Here is a 17,973-nt window from a genome sequence, read left to right as displayed (position 1 = left end):
CAGAGCGAGGAGGGGGGAGGAGGGGGGAGGCTGATAGACTGATACAGATGTACTGAAGCACGCGGAGGAATGCGGTGCGCGTCCTGCCATCCGGTCATGACTTACTGAACACGCACCACATGTCGCTGCCGCCTCGGCCAATCAGCGGGCCCGGCCGGCGTCACGTGACCCCCCCTCCCCTCCCCGTTTCTCTACATGTGTCACAGCTGAAGACCTCGAAGTCTGTTGCCGCTGCAGCTTATCTCGCATCGGTGTTGCCCCCGCCGGCTTCCTTCCCCGTCCTGTTGTGACTCTGTCGGTTGTGACTCCGGAGAAGAGAAAGAAAAACAGACTCAGACCGATTTCTGCTGTTTACTCAGTTGGTCGACCGACACGTGATCCGATCCCTTCTTACTGCTCATCCAGCGACTTCATCAGGACTCAATAACTCTGGATTTATTCTCTGAACATGCTGCACATATTTAAAGACCTGCAAAACAAAACTGATCACAGTTTACTGACATAATTCAGATTTTATACCCTGAATAACGGGGATACTTGGGTTATACTTGTAGTAGAAATGAAGTTTTTTTACCTAAAGAATAAAAATGACGTCTTAAATAAACTTCAAACATTCTTTTCTACAGTTTTACGTAGTTGGTAAAAACTCATTTTCCTTCTTTTTTCTTTTCGTGTGAGTACTTTTAGTGTATTTGTAGCCGTGTGTGTTCACATATTTGAACTGAAAAGCTGATTCAGATGAAGTTGTCTTTGTAAAGCGTCGTTTTGCATTGATGTACAGATTTTTTAAACCTTTTTTAAGTTGCAGCCGAATACTATTTCCATGATAACACACACCATAAGTACATAAAGTTATTTAAATCAGTCCTGTGTGGATGTTTGACGGCTAAATAGTTGAAAACAAATTGCATTTTTGCGTCCAAGTTGTTCGTTAATGTTCCGTAATCGCTCATGAACTTCGTCTGAAATGCAGCGTAGAAGGAAACCTGTTTTCTCTACATGCACAACGTGTTGCAGATTAGCGTTATTAGCTGGTTGCTACTTAGCTAGCAGAGAGCTAGCAGTGGTTACCATGACAACGACTTCCTTGATGCTTCATGACCTGCAATCATGTGTTTGAGACAAACAGCGACGGACTGGGCAGCTTTTTTAATATCCTGGTAGCATCACTAACACTTTGATATCCTAAAGGAGGTGGAGGTCTGAGGCATCACCTCTCACCTGTTTACAGTTCAGTCCTAAGATCTCTCCCCAGGAAGATGAAACCACATCCACATCTAGCCATAAAGACCCTAACCAACCCCATGGTGTCAGGGGGAGCACTAACGACCCATAACGAGGGGGAGGAGCAACAAACATCCAATTGAAACTGAAACGCAGGTGTTAATGGCTCCTTTAGGATATCAGTATCTGGAACTCCCAATTAGTCAGTCTGAGCTCATGAAGCCTCTTGGATGAGAGGTGGAACGTCTTCAAGCAAATCCAGTTGCTACGATAAATCTACCAGAAAAACTCCTCGTATCTGGACCTCTGTCTTGACAATCCGACAGCCTCGCTATCCGACATTAGAGAAGGTTTTACGTTTAGTGTCGGATTATCGAGTCACTTTTACTTTTTCTTCATTGCTTCAGTAGATCTGCCTTCACCTGCATCTTCATCATCCTCTGCTGTCTCTAAATGTAGTTTTTTATAAGATAATGAGCTTCATGTTGGAGGAGCGATAACAGCTGAACGGATTGTTTCGCTGAGTCAGTGAAGAAAAAACAACAGAAGAACAGGACAATCTGAACTAGTACTCGTGTAAACTATTTGTTAATTTTCCGCTGATATCTCTGGACTGTTGGCACCAACCGCTCTGCTGCTGCTGCTGCACATTTCTCGTATCATATCGAACCCGAGCAGAACCAACAGTCACCAAATGCAGTTTTAACTCTTCGGTTGCACATGTAACCGTTGTTTCAGTCTGAAGCCCTTAAAGGTAAAGCGATGCTGAACAAGTGAGAGTTTGGTCAGAATCAGCAGGTAAATACATTCATCAGACGAACCAGGGATGAATTGGTGCCTCTGAGCCGCGGCGACACTCCATTAATTTGTCATGTCCGTGTCACCGAGCCTCGTCGGATCGAGTCCTGTCCAAGGCAGCTTAGTAACAAGCGACGGAGATGAGCTGTATCACTGACACCAGACCACTTTCACTCTGCTGCCTCCAGTTACCGTCTAATGGGTGTGGGTTTGGTTTCCTGCCTTGGCTTTGAATCACCCAACACCTGGCCGTCTCGCTGTGAGCCGTACCTGCCGGGAAGGTTCAGCTTCACCTGCGTGTGTGTTTTAGTCCCGATTATCAGCATCTCCTCCTCAGAAGATCTTTAATGTAAAAAAAATGTCCACAACAACATGAATGTGTTCACCTTTAAAAAATGTAAAATAAAAAAAAAAACACCTTTTATTAGAATAACAACAAAATGTTGTATTTAGATCAAAACAAGTAGAATATGAGTTTTTACACATAATTTACCATCAAAATATTGAATATTTTATCAATCTTTGGTGTAAAATGTATTTACCTTTAAAACAAAAAATAAAATAAAATTTGCAAAGTTTTTACTCATAATTTACCCTAAAAATCTCGTACATTTCATAGATCTTTAATATTAAAAATAAATTGTCCATTGTTGTTTTTACATCATATTAAACATTAAATGACTTTTACTTGTAACTTTACATTAAACTCTCGTATATTTAGTAGATTTTTAATGTTAAAAACTACATCCATCAATAATTTATTTAATTTAGTTTGAAAAAAATGTAAAATTACAGTTATTAAACAAATATTTATTATTGTAATTAAAATTAAAACTTTTTTTTAGATCATATCCAGTATAATGTGAGTTTTTACATTTAACTTTAGGTGTGATGTTGAATATTTAACACAAGTTTGATGTTAAGAAATAAAAATAGTTGATTTTCCTTTGAAAAAAATGTAAAACTGGGGTTATTAAGAAATATTATTATAATAATGTGCTAATGTTTCAATCATATCCAGTATAATAAGAGTTTTTACTTATATTATTTACCTTAACATAAAAATCTTATCTATGTAATTGATTTTATTTTTTTCTTTTGGTAATTTTAACAAAACATTCCCATTTTTCCAAAAATATAGATGATATCATGCACATTATGCGTTTTTACTCTTAATTTTACGTAAAAATTTGACAAAACTATGATATTTAAGTATAAATATAAAATGATTTCCGTGTAAAACCACCAAACAAATACTTCTGATTCTATTTACACGAATAAATAAATCTTATTTTATGTTGTTAATTCAGTTTTTTGTACTTTTTCTGCTGTTTTGTGTTGCACTGGCGTCATTTTGCACCTTCAGCTCCACCGTTAGCTTCTTCCTTCAGAGATTTCAGAGGTTTTTCTGTCACCACGAGGCCGCCGAGAGTCAGTGAGGCTGCGGGGGAAGATAACGGTGGGCGGGCTCGACTTATCGGCCTGCATCTGCAGCAGGACTCCTCCACTTCCTCTGTTTCTGCTTGCAGTGCAAACCCTGAGCAGCCTTGTGAAAGACTCGTTTCTGCGGGCAGACGGTCACATGCCGGCGTCGGGCTGCAGCCTGCACATGGGCCAGGCTCAGGGATCAGGACAATCAGACTGTCGAGTTCAACACTTTGGGTGCAACGTGCGACGAGCTCTGTCCCAAAAAGCATATTTCTATAATGTACTTGAAAAGACATCCTGGCAGCGGCGTCGGCGGCAGACGGCCAGAACTGAGTCATCCTACACTTTAGCAATGTCAACATCTCAGTACACGCCCAGCGGACGCACGAATAAAGCAGCTTTCTGGTAAATAAAGAGCACAAGATGTGGTCAGCGGTGTTTATTTATCGAGATGTCGTCTGTCTGCTTCGGCTTTTAGTGGCAGGAAACCGGCGGACCTGTTGGGTTTCTGTCTGTAATATATCACTGTGAGGTCTCGATCTTATTATTAAAAGAGATTTATACGTAAACTTGTGAAGATATACGGCCCCCTTTATGTCTTCAGTGTGTCAGATAAGATGAGATAGAACAGAGAGTGGGTCAGAAAGATGAGAATAAATGCACAAATGTCTCAATCAGTAGGATAGAAGCATTACTGAAACTAAAACTATAAATAAGATGCTGATAAAAGGACCATAATAGAAAAGTAAGATGGAATATTGGCCGTGATGCTGAAGAAGAATCCATATAAATGACACATTACAGTCACCAGAGTTCTTTAAAACAATAAGATAAACCAGTATTATAACCCTCTTAGTGTCCCTGAGCTTTTATCCCTTTATTTCTATTTATCTGTACGTTCTGTTTATATACTTAGCTCGTACATGTCCCTGTTTGTTCTGTTAATACTGTATTTATCACGTTTCACATCACGTCACACTTTGATTGCGTCTTCTTGCTCTTCTGTTTGGACGCTGAGCTCCGTTGTCTCTGTACAATGAGGTTTAATCTAAACACTGTTTGTTTATTTTCTCAGCACAAAGAAACAAAATCAATTCTTTACAATGAAACCAAAAAACAGCCAAACGATCTCATCGGCCACAGAGTGCATTAACGGACCGAACCGGCCGCTCCGTATCGGGTTCGCTGAAGAAACGCCGTCTGAATGAATGAAAAGCCGCAGAATGATTAACTCTTGTCGTTTTGTCTCCGCAGCCTCTTGCACAGTGGTGCAGGCTGCTGCCCAAAGATGCTGCCAAGATGCCGGAGAGCGCGTGGAAGCTGGTCTTCTACACCATGTCGTGGTCCTACACCACCTACCTGCTCTTCTTCACCTCCTACTCCTTCTTCCACGACCCGCCCTCCGTCTTCTACAGTAAGTTGTTGTTTAACCTTCTGAACTCTGAGCAGCTTCATGTCACATTTTTCTTCACTGTGGCTCATTTTTCACCGCAACATAAAGTCCTGCAGCTTTATGGAAACAGAACAACCACGACTAGAAGGAGAGAGAATGTAGAAATGTCTTCTGTGCAGTTTAACAAAAATATAATGTCGTAAATCATAAAAAAAGAAAAACAAAAGTTCAATTTCTTTGATTATTTGTTTTCCAAAAATTCAACCGAAAAATCCTTGAATTTCTGTCACACGTCTGTTGGTCGCAGATTAATCGTTTGTACCTTTTAATTTGTGCCAAAAAGCACAGAATTCTTTGTTTTTTACAAAGTCTGATGACTGCAAATAGTTTATTTTTGACAATCTTTTAAATGAGACGTGTAGAATAAAGAAATTCTGATAAATAGTTGAGATTTTAAGTTTAAGATTTAGTGGGTTTTTTTCTGGCAAAAGCAAAAATCACAGAATTTTCATCTTGTGACTGTCGGTCGCAGGTGAATCCATCTTTGCTTTTTATTTGCACCAAAGATCCCAGAATTTTTTATTTTTCCCAGAATCTCGTTACTGTAAATGGTTCATTTTTGACACATTTTTAAACAAGACATGTGGGATAAAGAACAGCTGCAATTTTAAACTCAGATTTCGTTTTTCCCACCAGAAACGAGAGTCCTTGAATTTCTGTCACGTGACTGTCAGTCGCAGCTGAAGCAGTCGTGGCTTCTTAGTTGAGAGGAGAAGTGCAGAATTTTTTCTTTTTTACAGAATCTGGATATTAGAAACAGTTTATTTTTGACAATTTTTTTGAATCAGACATATGGAATAATATGATTTTGATGAAATGTCACAACTTCAGGTTTAGATTTGGTCGGTTTTCTGATTAAACTAAAAGTCACACATGATTAGCGCCGTTAGAAAGCTGAAAATCCAACGATTCCTCCTGTTTGTACAGTTTGTTGCTTTAATAAATCGTTTAAATTGAGCGATTTTCACTAAAAGAGGCTAAATAATCTGTTTGTTTGAAGCTAACTTTACTAGATCACTCCTGAGCTCAGATCAAACATGTATTAGTGGCGTAACTGAGCCGGTTTCTTACTTGAAGTCGTTTTAATGTAATGAAACAGCAGCAGCAGCTCGTCTGAACTCTGTGGAGGTAAAGCGTCGCTCTGAGGATTCAAACAGGCAGATATTTATAGTGGGCTGAACGGGATTTGCTTCATGCATATTCTCAGCCTCTAATTGATCCCACTCTCCTGTTCTTTCATGATTAGATGCAGCTACTGACACAAAACCTCCCACATTTACATCCACCGGGCTCCTTCCTTTACTTATTCACTTATTTATCACGAGACGCTTTCAATTCTGCCACTAAATGCATAAACGATGTGCAGCCGACGCAGGCCGGAGTCACGATGGAGAGCCTGCATCGCGTCCACGGCCTCCTCCATCGGACCTGCAGGTGTCGGCGCTGCTGAGTGGAGCTCGCAAAGCCCGGCTGACGGCGCCACGTTCAGCTTTAATAGCTGCTTCACCTCTAATAGCCGTCAAACTGACTGTATAAGAGCTGACTGGTGGGGAAGCAGAGAAAAGAAGAAGAAATCAGAGCAGTCAGGCTGGTTTCTGAGGCTACGTTTTAAAGAGAAGAAGAAGAAGAAAAGCTCCAGTCTGCAGCAGGGCTCCGGTTCCCATGCCTCCCCTTGGCAGCTCCTCTGTTGTGATCCGTCCTGCAGGCCTCCTCTCAATGTTTAATGACGGAAGGTCCGATCAATAAACATTACACGAGGCCCGAACGTAACCTCATCTCACCAGAGACAAACCGTACTCCAACATCGGAGGAGAAAGTTTCCGTCCAACATCCGATAGGCTTCGGAGGCGGCTCGTCTGCTCACAAATCCTCCTTTTTACAGTAAACCCGATCCTGCAGCCCCAAAGGAAGCGACTGTATATAGTCCAGATAGCGGCCGGCGGCGCTGTCAGGGTCCAGATGTATTTATATACAGCAGAGATGCTTCTGCTGTGATACGGAGGAGTCATCATCTGCAGCAGCAGAACTTCCTTTACATCGTGGTGCAACAACAAGTCCTGAAGGTTTAAGAACATTAGTCTGAAACAACGAGTCCCTTTAACCTTCAACTGTTTTATATCTGGTAGAAGATCATTCACACTAAAATTATATGATTAACTAGAGATCTACAGACACTAGTTTTTTGTGAAACATGTAAGAAAAATCCAGGAATATTCACCCAGATGACTTTAATAATTTGTAAATATTTAACCCATTTAGAACAAGTGGGATGATTTTATTAGACAGCTGGTAGATAGAAGGTCAGTTATTTTGATCATTTAACTGGATTATTTATGAGTTTTAGTTTTGTTTTTCAGTTTTTAACAGAATTTAGATTCTACAGACATTTTCATTTTGACAAATTTGTAATTAGACGTGTAGAATAAAGACATTTGCTAAAGATTTTAAGCTCAGATTTTGTGGGTTTCCTCCTGAATTCCCAGAATTTTTCTCACGTGACTGTTGGTCACAGCTAAAACATTCATATCATCTCAGCTGTGTGGATTAACGCAGAATTTTTTGTTTTTTACAGAATCTTCTTACAGCAAATGGTTGATTTTTGGCCATTTTTTGAATGAAACATGCAGAATTAAGAAACTTTAAGAAATTATCATGATTTGAAGTTTAGATTTGTTTGTTTTTTCCCCACTAGAAGCAAAATTTGCTTAATTTTTGTGATGTGACTGTTGGTGGCAGCTCAGTGAATCGTGGCTTTTTAGTTGCTCAGAGGGCTGCAAAATTTTTAGTTTTGTCTTCTGACCTTTATTACAAAATAGGTCACGATTCCCTCCAGTAAATGTCCACATCTGCTGGTTTTAGCACTTTGGTTTATTCGCCGTCTAAGATTTAGATTTAAGTCGTGCTGTATAACCTGATCCTCCAGGATCTAGTCTGGCTTTGAGGAGACACTACATCCCATTTCAGCAGAGACAAACCTTTCCTCTCTTCTCTCAGTTCCTTTCCTTGCCTCCTTTCCTCACTTCCTCCCACCTGGAGGAGATTTCACTTTAAATCATTTTAATGTGACGGCTGCATTATCTGTCCATTGATTTCTTCTAATCCACGACTGCGTTTTATCATCTCAGCAGAGTTTTATTTAATTTAATTTAACACATGACATAATTTGACGAGAACCTACAAACGTCCAGCAGAATTAAAAACACACACAAATGAGCTCCACGACTACAAAGGAAGCGCCTCCGTCTGTTTAGTTCGTTCCAGCTGCCTCCAATACGTGTGCAGAAAAGATTCAAACCGCTGCGTACATCCTCGTCCGGAGCTCCTCAAACAGACCTCCTCTTGTGTCGTTGAGCTGCATTTCAGGAACCGAAACATCCCGAAAGATGAAGCGCTGAAAGAGGTTTCCGGGTCGCGGGCAGGAAAACAGAGAGGACGAGGAGGCGCAAAATAAAGAAAAGAGAAGGAAAACAAACACATGCGTCCGCGGCTGGAGTCAATAAGACTGTCGGCAAACTGGTTTCCAGCTCTGGGAACGTCCTCATGCAGTCGTGTTCTTGTGTTTCATCGTGTGAGAGGCTGAATTACAAGCAAGAAAACAGATTTAAAGGAGGAAAAATTCTGTAGCTGCAGTAAATATCTGCATGAGAAAAGCCTCAGAGAGTCTAAAGCTCCTGTAGAGGCTGCATGACTCTCTAAATTTAAGTTAATAATGCAGAATTTCTACATTTTTACCCCGTATTTTAGCTCAAATAAAGCTTTTATTGATAGGTTGTGTTAAACTGGCTGCAGAAGACCTGAGCTCAGTTTAAAGGCTTTTAAATGTGACTTGTTGCTGCCACCTATAGACAGAAAGTCAATAAATGTGTTTGTGCTCATTTACTGTATGTAGAATAAACAGAAAAAATACGTACAGAACTGTTTGGAAGAATCACCCACAAGTTTCATTTTTAATTCCAGATTTTTTTAAAAAAAACCTTCATTTGCTGGCTCAGCAGGACGCTCAGTGCAGGTCAAACATTATCCATAAAAATGCTTTTCAGTTTAGAATTCATGCGCTAAATAAAGCGTTTCTCACCAAGAGCCTCTATTCTGCACATTTACAGGTTTATAATTTTATTTTTCGGTGCGTACAAGACGATGTTTTCAGGATTTAATGTTCAAAAATCACATTATTGTCATTAAACTGTAGCGTCTCTATTCATTCTCTGTGTGAACGCTCAGTTTGAGCTCCAGTCTCTTAAGACAAAACAAAAGAATTCACGGAAATCTGTTGTGTTTAGAGATTTCCTGCTAACACAGACACAAAGAAAGAGGATTATTTTATAAATTAAACAGCCTCCTTGTAAGATAACATCAGTGCAAAACAAACAAAACATCCAGATTCTCTTGTGGTGACGGCCAGATGTTGCTCAGATTTTCTCCACATTGCACGTCTTCTTCTGGATGTAGAAACGTCGATGTTGCCGATAATCTAACTCCAGCGCCGTTGTGTCCCTGCAGACTGGAAGAGTGGTATGTCAGTGCCTACAGACATCGCCATAGCCTACCTGATCCAGGGCAGCTTCTATGGCCACTCCATCTACGCCACCGTCTACATGGACGCCTGGAGGAAGGACTCGGCCGTGATGGTGGTCCATCACATCATCACGCTGGCGCTCATCAGCTTCTCCTACGCCTTCAGGTATCGAACGTTTTCCTCACATGAGCAGAGATGTTTGTTTAAGAAGGCAGGTGGGTTGTTGTGTTTGTTAGAATCAACCAAACCTGACCTGCTTCATAATAACTTCTGTATATTTAATGCAAAGTTTTACCTTCATATTTTCAGTTACAGGCCTTTGAAGTGCACAGAAATCGTCCGCTGTTTAATTCATGATCATGTTACTGATTAATTGATTGTATTTGTGCATTTTAAAGCCTTGTGAGTTCATGTTTTTAGTCCATGACCCAGCAAGGGACAACAGATTAGCAACAGATTAGCATTTATGCTAACTCAGTACGTATGTTTTATTCATTAATGTGCTCTGTCTCTTTTAAATAACATTTCTGAGCCTCGTAACGTCATAAGTTCAGGAGATAAACACGTGAAATCTCCATTTAACAGCCAGAAGCCACATTCATGAGTGTAAAAATATGAGAAAAAATAACTCTGCCACAAAAGAACGAGTCTGTAGAAGATGATCCTGGTGTCACATGTAGATAAAAACAGATCCTTTCATTGTCTAGAACTTGTTCTGACCAACCACCGTCACACATGAGCCTTGAACGCTTACCCAGAATGCATTTCTTAAAGTTTTCTCTGGTGCATTATCAGAGAACAGAAACACATCCAGAGTACCGATGGTTGTTTCTATGACTCTGTGTCATAGATGTTAAACTACTGAAACTATGATGCGTCCCATAATATTGATGCTGAAAGGTGGTTATAGAGAAAAACGAACTAAAACAAGTTTAGTCTTTGGATTGTGACGCCTGGATGGATGTAAAACTGATCTGGATGCAGTTTTTAACAGAACTGAGGAAGTTCTGAGGCTCAGAAATGATGAAAACCATTAAAATTAAATGTGGAATTTGGTGCTTTTAGTTCCTGTAGCTCTGAAAATATTCATCGCATGAAGGTAAAACTCTGCATGGCTGAATTATATATATACTGAAGTTACTGTAGATAAAAACCCAGCTGATTCTGAGGAGGTCAGATTAAGAACACTGATTGATTTTAATGATCAGTTCAGTGACGACGAGCTGAACACAAGGAGCATGGGAGTACCGTGTGTGTGCGTTGTGAATTATGCAAACGCAGCAGCATTAAATTTAGCTTCCTGGTTTTGTTGTTCTTAATAAATGCAGAACAGAAACTCATCGGGATGCTTGAATGTTTTGCACTTTAACTCCAGCGGGAGGTTTTTTTGGCTGCAAAACAGTTTGTCACAGCTCAGCAGAAAGTAACCGCATGAAGGCAGAAATTTGCAAATGCAGTCGCTTTTCTTTTGATTAAATAAAAACAAAATGCACAGCGACTGAAATAAAACGATGCTTTTGCCCACTGCATTGACTGCACATGATCCTGTTCACGGTTAGGAAGGTTTCAGGATGTTTGATGGATAGAAACGTCCACTGCAGTGACTCCTCTCTGCCCCTCAGATACCACAACGTAGGGATCCTGGTGTTGTTCCTCCACGACATCAACGACATCCAGCTGGAGTTCACTAAGCTCAACATCTACCTGAAGTCCAGAGGAGGCGGTTATTACCTGCTCAACGACATTCTGTCCAACACCGGCTCCGTCAGCTTCAGCATCACCTGGTGAGCTCCTCTGCACTCAGATCTCGTTTAGTCTTCGTCACTTTTCTGTCTCTCATTCACACATGAAGATAAACAGATGTTTAAAGTTCCTATAAACTGTATTCACCTTCCCAAGGAGACGCCCCCTTTTATTGCTTTTTAATGTTGAATCGTTGTCATTTGGGTTTTCTGACAAGAAATGACAAAAACAAAAAGACTCTTTCATGTCAAAGTGAAAACAGATTTCAACAAAGTATTGTCAATTAATTAAAAATATAAAATGATTATTAATATTAAGTCTGGACTAGAGTTCACTAGAAGACATGTGGAGGCTCTGAAGTCAACTAGAAGAAGAAGGTTCTTTGGTCTGATGAGACCAAAATGGAGTGTTTTGGGCTTCAGACTAGATGCCAACACACCGTCCCCACTGTGAAGCACGGTGGTGGCAGCATCATGATGTGAAGCACGGTGGTGGCAGCATCATGATGTGGGGATCTTCTCAGCAGCAGGTCCTGGAAGGCTTGTGAAGGTAGAGGGTAAAATATATGCAGCAAAGTGTAGATAAATCCTGGAGGACAACCTGATGCAGTCTGCAGGAGAACTTTGGAGAAGATTTATTTTCCATCAAGATGATGAGCCGAAGCTCCACAGAAATGGTTTAAAGACAACGAGGTGAAGTTCTGGAGGCCCAGTCAGAGTCCAGACCTCAATCCAACTGAGAATTTATGACCTCCATGTAGCCGGACAGAGTTTGAGCAGTTTTATGAAGAAGAATGAGGTGAGATCGTAGCGTCACATGTTCAGGCTGATTGAGGCTGAATACTTACTCAGTCACATCTTTAAGTAACTGACGTCACTTTGTAGGAACCAGTTTTCACTTTGACATCAAAGAGTCTTCTTTTTTTTGGGGTCATTTCTTGTCAAAAAATCCAAACTAAACCGACCATGATTCAATGTTGAAAAGCAACCAACNAAACCGACCATGATTCAATGTTGAAAAGCAACCAACAGGGAAACTTTGTAATTTATAAGCTGTTTGTGTCATGTGTCCATTTCTGGTGTTTATTCTGTTCCTGTGTGTCTCAGGTTCTGGTTCCGTCTCTACTGGTTCCCCCTCAAAGTCCTGTACGCCACATGCGTGTCCAGCCTCCAGTCCGTCCCCAACATCCCCTTCTTCTTCTTCTTCAACGCTCTGCTCTTCGCCCTGCTGCTCATGAACATCTACTGGTTCTTGGTGAGGACGAGTCGGTTCCCCGTTTAGACCCGGAGAGCATTTAGAGAACGTCTCTGACCTTCGTCTGGTTCTCTCTGCAGTTCATCGTGGTTTTCGTGGTGAAGGTGCTGAAGATGAAGGAGGTGAACGACGTGCGGGAGTACGAGGACGAGGACAGCGGCAAGGCGGCGGCCAGCAGAGACGCTCAGGCAGCGAACAGCGAGGACGATGCAGGACATCACAACTCTGCCCAGGGGTAGGAACACACAGATGTTAGAACCTGCTGGAGGAGCTACAGAACCAGAACCAGAACGATTTACTACATAGGAATCCGACTTGGTGCAAAAATAACAGTAAGACGGAAGCATGGGGAGGAAAAGTCGTAGCGATCAAGAGCACGAGACAAACAAGACGTCAAATAAAAATAAAAATAATAATAACAATCCGATTTAAATACACTTTTTTAAATCAGCAGCAGCCGGTTCAGCAAGAAAACAAACATAAAAACACAATAAAACAAACAAAAAAATCCCCAAAATGCCGATTATCAGCCAGAACCTGTAAAAACAAAGAACTGTTTCATCCAATCACATGTGACGGCCCACCGTCTCATCCGCCAATGAAAAAGCTGCTTTAAAGGCTCTTTAGGCTCCAGAACAAAAGTGATTTTTAACAACTTAACGTCCGTCTAACAGGTTGTTCGGTTTAATCAAGCAAATAAACGTCGCTGTAGGATGAAGCCCAGTTCTGTCTGTTGCTGCTGGAGCCGTGAAATGAAACATAAAATCTACATTTATGTGATTTATGGTCACTTTTCTACACGAAAGGCCGCAGTTTAGTCAAGGAGAGAGCTAAAATCATGTTTTATTAATCGCACAGCAAGAAAAATATGCAGCAAAATGCAAAAACTGTAAATAACAGGACAGGAAATATGAATATTTTAACACGAAATATCAGTGAAACAGTAAATCTAATATAGTTTTTTAGTCCAACCTGGTCTGTGTGAATAAGTAACGCTGCATGATGTCAGACGTAGTTCAGAGTAAAGTAGAGTTTTTAACATTTTAATCACTTTCCTCACAATAAATTCTACTTTTCAGGTCGTTCTCGTCTGAAGAAACCTGAAAAATTTTCATATTTCCGTAAAATTCACTGAACAGTCGCTGCTGTTTCATTCTTGTCCTCGCATATCGTCACACTTGTCACTCATTTATTGACTTATTTTTACTCTCACTAGTGTTTTAATGCAGGTTTTCCTTTTTATTTATCATTTAATTCCCTTTAATGTGTAATTCTTCTGATTCCTTTCACTGCTTTACACCTGAATTCGTGTTAAAATGCGTCTCGAAAAGCTTTTTTTTCTTCTGGAGCTGCAGGAAATTAATCAATCATCGTTAAATAAATTAACTACCAAATACGTTTAACAGTAGATTTAAGAGAAATATTATGATTCTAGCTTCTTAAATGTGGACATTTCTTTACTCCTCTGACAGTTTGAGAAACACGTTTTTGGACATTTTATGAACTAATAACCAACTGATTCATCCGGAACATGTTTTTTGAGATCAATAAGGTCGACTTTAAATTATTATGATGCTAAAAAAAGAAGGAAAACGAGTCTTTGTCCTTCTAAAGAAGCCGCCGTCGTGTTGCACAACCCGGTGGTCGCTCAGCTAAACGCTCCAAAGTGCATCTTCTGGAGCCTCCAAGTCATCGCTGCAGTTTGACCACTGCAGCAGAAGCGCCGGTCCAAAGTGTGTCTTGTGTGTTTTAGCGATAACCAGGCGGGTGGAGGTGTGGATGCAGCCCCAGCTGATGGAGATGCTGATTGCGCCTCTTATCTGCTCGGCCTTGAGCTCCTCCGATAGCCTCCGATAGCCTCCGATAGCCTCACCTCTCCTCTCTCGTCTCTCCACAGGAAGCACGTGCAGAACGGCATCGCCAAGGAGAAGCATCTATAACCGGCTCCCCGACGCCACCACCTGGCCGCGGGCTGCAAGTGCACGACGACGACGACGACGCGAACAAGGGAAGAGCGTCGCTATTGGAAACAGGAGGGTGGGGGAGGGGAGGGGAGGTATGGGGGGGAGGGGGTAAAACACACAAACAAAAAAAACCAACTTAGGGTGCGATGATGAGTTTTTATTCTTTTTGTTTTAGAACATTTCATTTCATGGTTTTGTTTTGTTCTTAGAGCACTGTGAATGTTCTTTCAGCTGTCTTACCGTCCTTTAACTTTACGTTTGATAGATTCAGTAGGAGCAGAACGGCGGCGCCAGGGAGGACGAATTAGGCCCGTCCCGGTTCTAGGAACCCGACAAACAAGCAATACGCTCAACCGTCCGTCCGTCCTCCAGAGTTGAGGCTTCCTGCTTCTCGGCGTCTGCGTCCGTTAGTCTGACTAGAAAGCTGCGAGCGTTCGGACGCAGACGTCGCCGAGAACTTTTAGATGATTTGAAAACAACAAAACAAACAAAAACATATTTTAGTTTTCACGACATTTCAACTCTCAGCTTGTCTCTTTGTACTGATGATCAAAAAGGCATTTGGGAATCTTCTCTTTGGCATTCCTGTATGGAATTTATTCTTATTTTTAGTTTTATTTCTTTCCTCAGTTTGTGTTGCAAAGCGTCTGTTGCTGCACTGACATGAAGGCGTACAAGCTGGCTGCTGGTTTAATGACAGCAAATAGCTCGAATTGATTGACCGGGGGTTTTTATTTTTTATTTTTTATTTTTTATTTTTAATGCTCCATGATTTGATTTGTTTAGAGAGAAAAAAAAACAAATGGTTCACGGTTGTTGTTGTTGATAGCCGGTGTAAAGATTTTAAAAAACCAACAAAAAAATAAATCAGTATGATAATGAAATAAAAAAAACAACAACATTATGTATGCACACATTATCAGGAATGCATGACGTCGGAATGATTCAGGAAATTATGCTATGAAATTGTCAAAAAAATAAGAAACTCCTCTAGATATGTAATCATCTTTATTCAAACTCATGCTTTTCGAAGCCAACACATGCGAACCAGTGCAGGACAAATTCTGGGGTTTTTATTTTCAGTGTGTTGTTTTTTTTTTCCCCCTTTTATTTTTATTTTCTGTGATCTGAACACATGAAAGTTTAAAGGGAATTATTCCATTTTGTTTCCTGGTTGTGAAACAGCTGCTGCACCTGTTTTAAAAAAAAATAAGACAAATAAGGGATTTATTTTTATTTTTATTTTCCACCTTCTCGATCAAATTCAAGCTCTTGTTTGGAGGAACAGCAGGCTTGTGCTGCTGGAGCAGGCCGCAAATGTCCGTAGGGTTTGTGTGTTTTTTTTTTTTTGTCCGTCTTCCACCAAGAAAGCGGAAGAAGCTAAAACTATTAATTTTACTATTATTATTATTATTGTTGTTGTTGTTGTTGTAGTTTAGGTTTTTTTTTTTTTTTGTTTCTTTGGAATTGCTGCTGTTTTTTTTCCTGTGAGAGCACTGTTTGTATTCCAGATGTGTTGTTGTTTCTCTGCTGCGTGTGAGTCAGCGACAGTCTGCAGATGTTTCCAGGGACCAGGGAGAACCGACCCGTCCGTCCACATGTCGCACAACATCTCCGAGTCTCTTCCTTAGAATCTGAATGCTGGCTGGCGCTCGGTCTGCTGTAGTCATGACACACGTGTACTGTAAGCGGCACAGCGGCGGCGGCGGCGGCGGCGTGCCGCTGTCCCTCCTGTTCGACTGTGAGGCTACGTTATTCATACTTTGCTGGTGTTTTTTTTGTTGTTGAGTGGCGACAGAAGTAATATCTGAGCGGAGGGTGGAAGTTTGCAGTTCAAAAAAAAGAATAGAAATCAAAATAACCCACAAAGACCTGCGATCTGGGTTCGGTGCAGAACGGCTCGACTCTCCAGATGTGTCGAAGCACAAACAGATGTGGAGGAGTGGCCGCACCTCGGGGGGGTGAGCAATACGACGAGTGGCTTTATGATCCATCAGCAGATAAACGTCCAGTTTGTCTGTCAGAGAAGCTAAAGTTTGAGTTTCTTATGACGTCTGAGTTTATGAACATTTACTTCTAGACGCCTGGAGATGATAAAAACTCTCACTGAACTGATTTTAAATACAGATGTGGAGATAATTATAAGAACACCTGTGGTTTTCTTTTACAAATTCTACACAACAGACCTTCAACAGTTTATCATAATAGTTAAATAACTGCAGTATCTTCTAAATTACATGAAAAAAGACATTAAATAAATTGAAAACATGCAATAAATTATTTAAAAAATGATGCATTGGAGCAAAAGATGTCAAAACATGTTGATTTTTCTTGATTTTTTTGAATATGAAGCAGGTTCATAATCAATAAGAAACTCCTGTTTTCTTTTATTTCTGATTTTCTTTATATTTATATTTGCAGCACCTTTTAAAATGAATGCAAAAAGTTATCTGTTAAACTAAATAAATGCAATAAATTGTTTAAAAATCTGATGTATTGACACTAAAAAATGTCAAAATTCACACTAGATGGACAAAACCTTCATTAATTTTTGTTGAATTTTAAGGAAAACTGTCTAAATTCATACAGATTGTGGAAATAATCCTGTTTTCTTTCACAAACTCGACACAACAGACCTTTAAAACTGATAATTTTGCTAGAATTTTATCATTTTGGCTAAATATTTTCAGCATCTTCTAAAAATAAATGAAAAAAGCTGCTTGATCATTTAAATACGTGCTATAAATTGTGTAAAAATCTGATGTATTGACACTAAAAAATGTCAATTCACACTAGATGGACAAAACCTTCATTAATTTTTGTTGAATTTTAAAGGAAACTGTCTAAATTCATACAGTTTGTGGAAATAATCCTGTTTTCTTTCACAAACTCGACCCAACAGACCTTTAAAACTGATGATTTTGTTAAAATCACAGCATCTTATAAAGAAAATCTTATATTTAAGTGAACATAAAGTAAATTATGTTTAAAAATCTGATTTATTGAAACTAAAAATGTCTAAATTCCTCCATTCTGTTGTGCATCAGCTGTCTGTGTGAAATTCAAACTAAATTATCACCCAACAGCTCCTAAAAGTGGAAAATTATGAGAAGAGAAACACAGCGAAACAGCTGCCAGCGGTCTGATTGTTAGTTCTGAAGAGCCCGGCCCGTATTGCTCACCCCTCAGTACCACCCAGAACCGACTGAGCCGCCTGAAACAGGAAACCTTCTTGTTTCTGTACAGATTAGTCCAGGTCGCCTCCACGTTAACGTGAGCGATGAGCAGAACCACTGAGTGCAAAAAAAAAATTACATTTTGTTGAGTAGATGTTTGGTGTCTGTGTGGAGCGAGTTCATCAGGGAGGAGCGACGATAACAGAAGCAGTGTTTGCAAACTGAGGAGGTTTAGTGTTCACAGAGAAAGTATCGCTCCACCGGACCTCCTCAGAACCAACACACGGGGACTTTAGTGGGTTTAGAGGAGCCGTGCAGAGTTTGACCTTCATGCTGTGATCATGTGCAGAACTGCAGCCTCAGAGGACGAAGAGTCGGCCTCAAGGTTCACACGTCTTCATGACTTCTTCCATCTGG

At 40.4% G+C, this 17,973-nt stretch overlaps 1 protein-coding gene and 1 long non-coding RNA gene across 2 annotated transcripts in view; one reads left to right on the top strand and one right to left on the bottom strand.

The window, feature by feature from the left end:
* cers1 (ceramide synthase 1) overlaps positions 1 to 14,507 on the top strand; it is a 49,045-nt gene extending 34,538 nt beyond the window's left edge. The window contains exons 2-7 of the mRNA XM_008290907.1: positions 4,705 to 4,864; positions 9,404 to 9,584; positions 11,042 to 11,203; positions 12,269 to 12,416; positions 12,497 to 12,651; positions 14,314 to 14,507. Of these exons, the coding sequence (XP_008289129.1) occupies positions 4,705 to 4,864; positions 9,404 to 9,584; positions 11,042 to 11,203; positions 12,269 to 12,416; positions 12,497 to 12,651; positions 14,314 to 14,356 (849 nt within the window). The 3' untranslated portion in view covers positions 14,357 to 14,507. The remainder of the gene's footprint in view (positions 1 to 4,704; positions 4,865 to 9,403; positions 9,585 to 11,041; positions 11,204 to 12,268; positions 12,417 to 12,496; positions 12,652 to 14,313) is intronic.
* A 1,653-nt stretch (positions 14,508 to 16,160) lies between these two features.
* On the bottom strand, positions 16,161 to 17,346 carry LOC103363930 (uncharacterized). The gene is made up of 2 exons (XR_520521.1): positions 17,285 to 17,346; positions 16,161 to 17,016 (listed from the first exon to the last, which is right to left on the bottom strand). It is a non-coding gene; the product is annotated as an uncharacterized LOC103363930 (long non-coding RNA).
* Positions 17,347 to 17,973: the final 627 nt, after the last annotated feature.

The sequence above is a fragment of the Stegastes partitus genome, unplaced genomic scaffold (genome assembly GCF_000690725.1).
Source record: "Stegastes partitus isolate 25-593 unplaced genomic scaffold, Stegastes_partitus-1.0.2 Scaffold702, whole genome shotgun sequence".
Lineage (NCBI taxonomy): Eukaryota > Metazoa > Chordata > Actinopteri > Pomacentridae > Stegastes > Stegastes partitus.
Note: the sequence above shows the minus strand (reverse complement) of the source record. Positions and strands in the feature narration are given on the sequence as shown.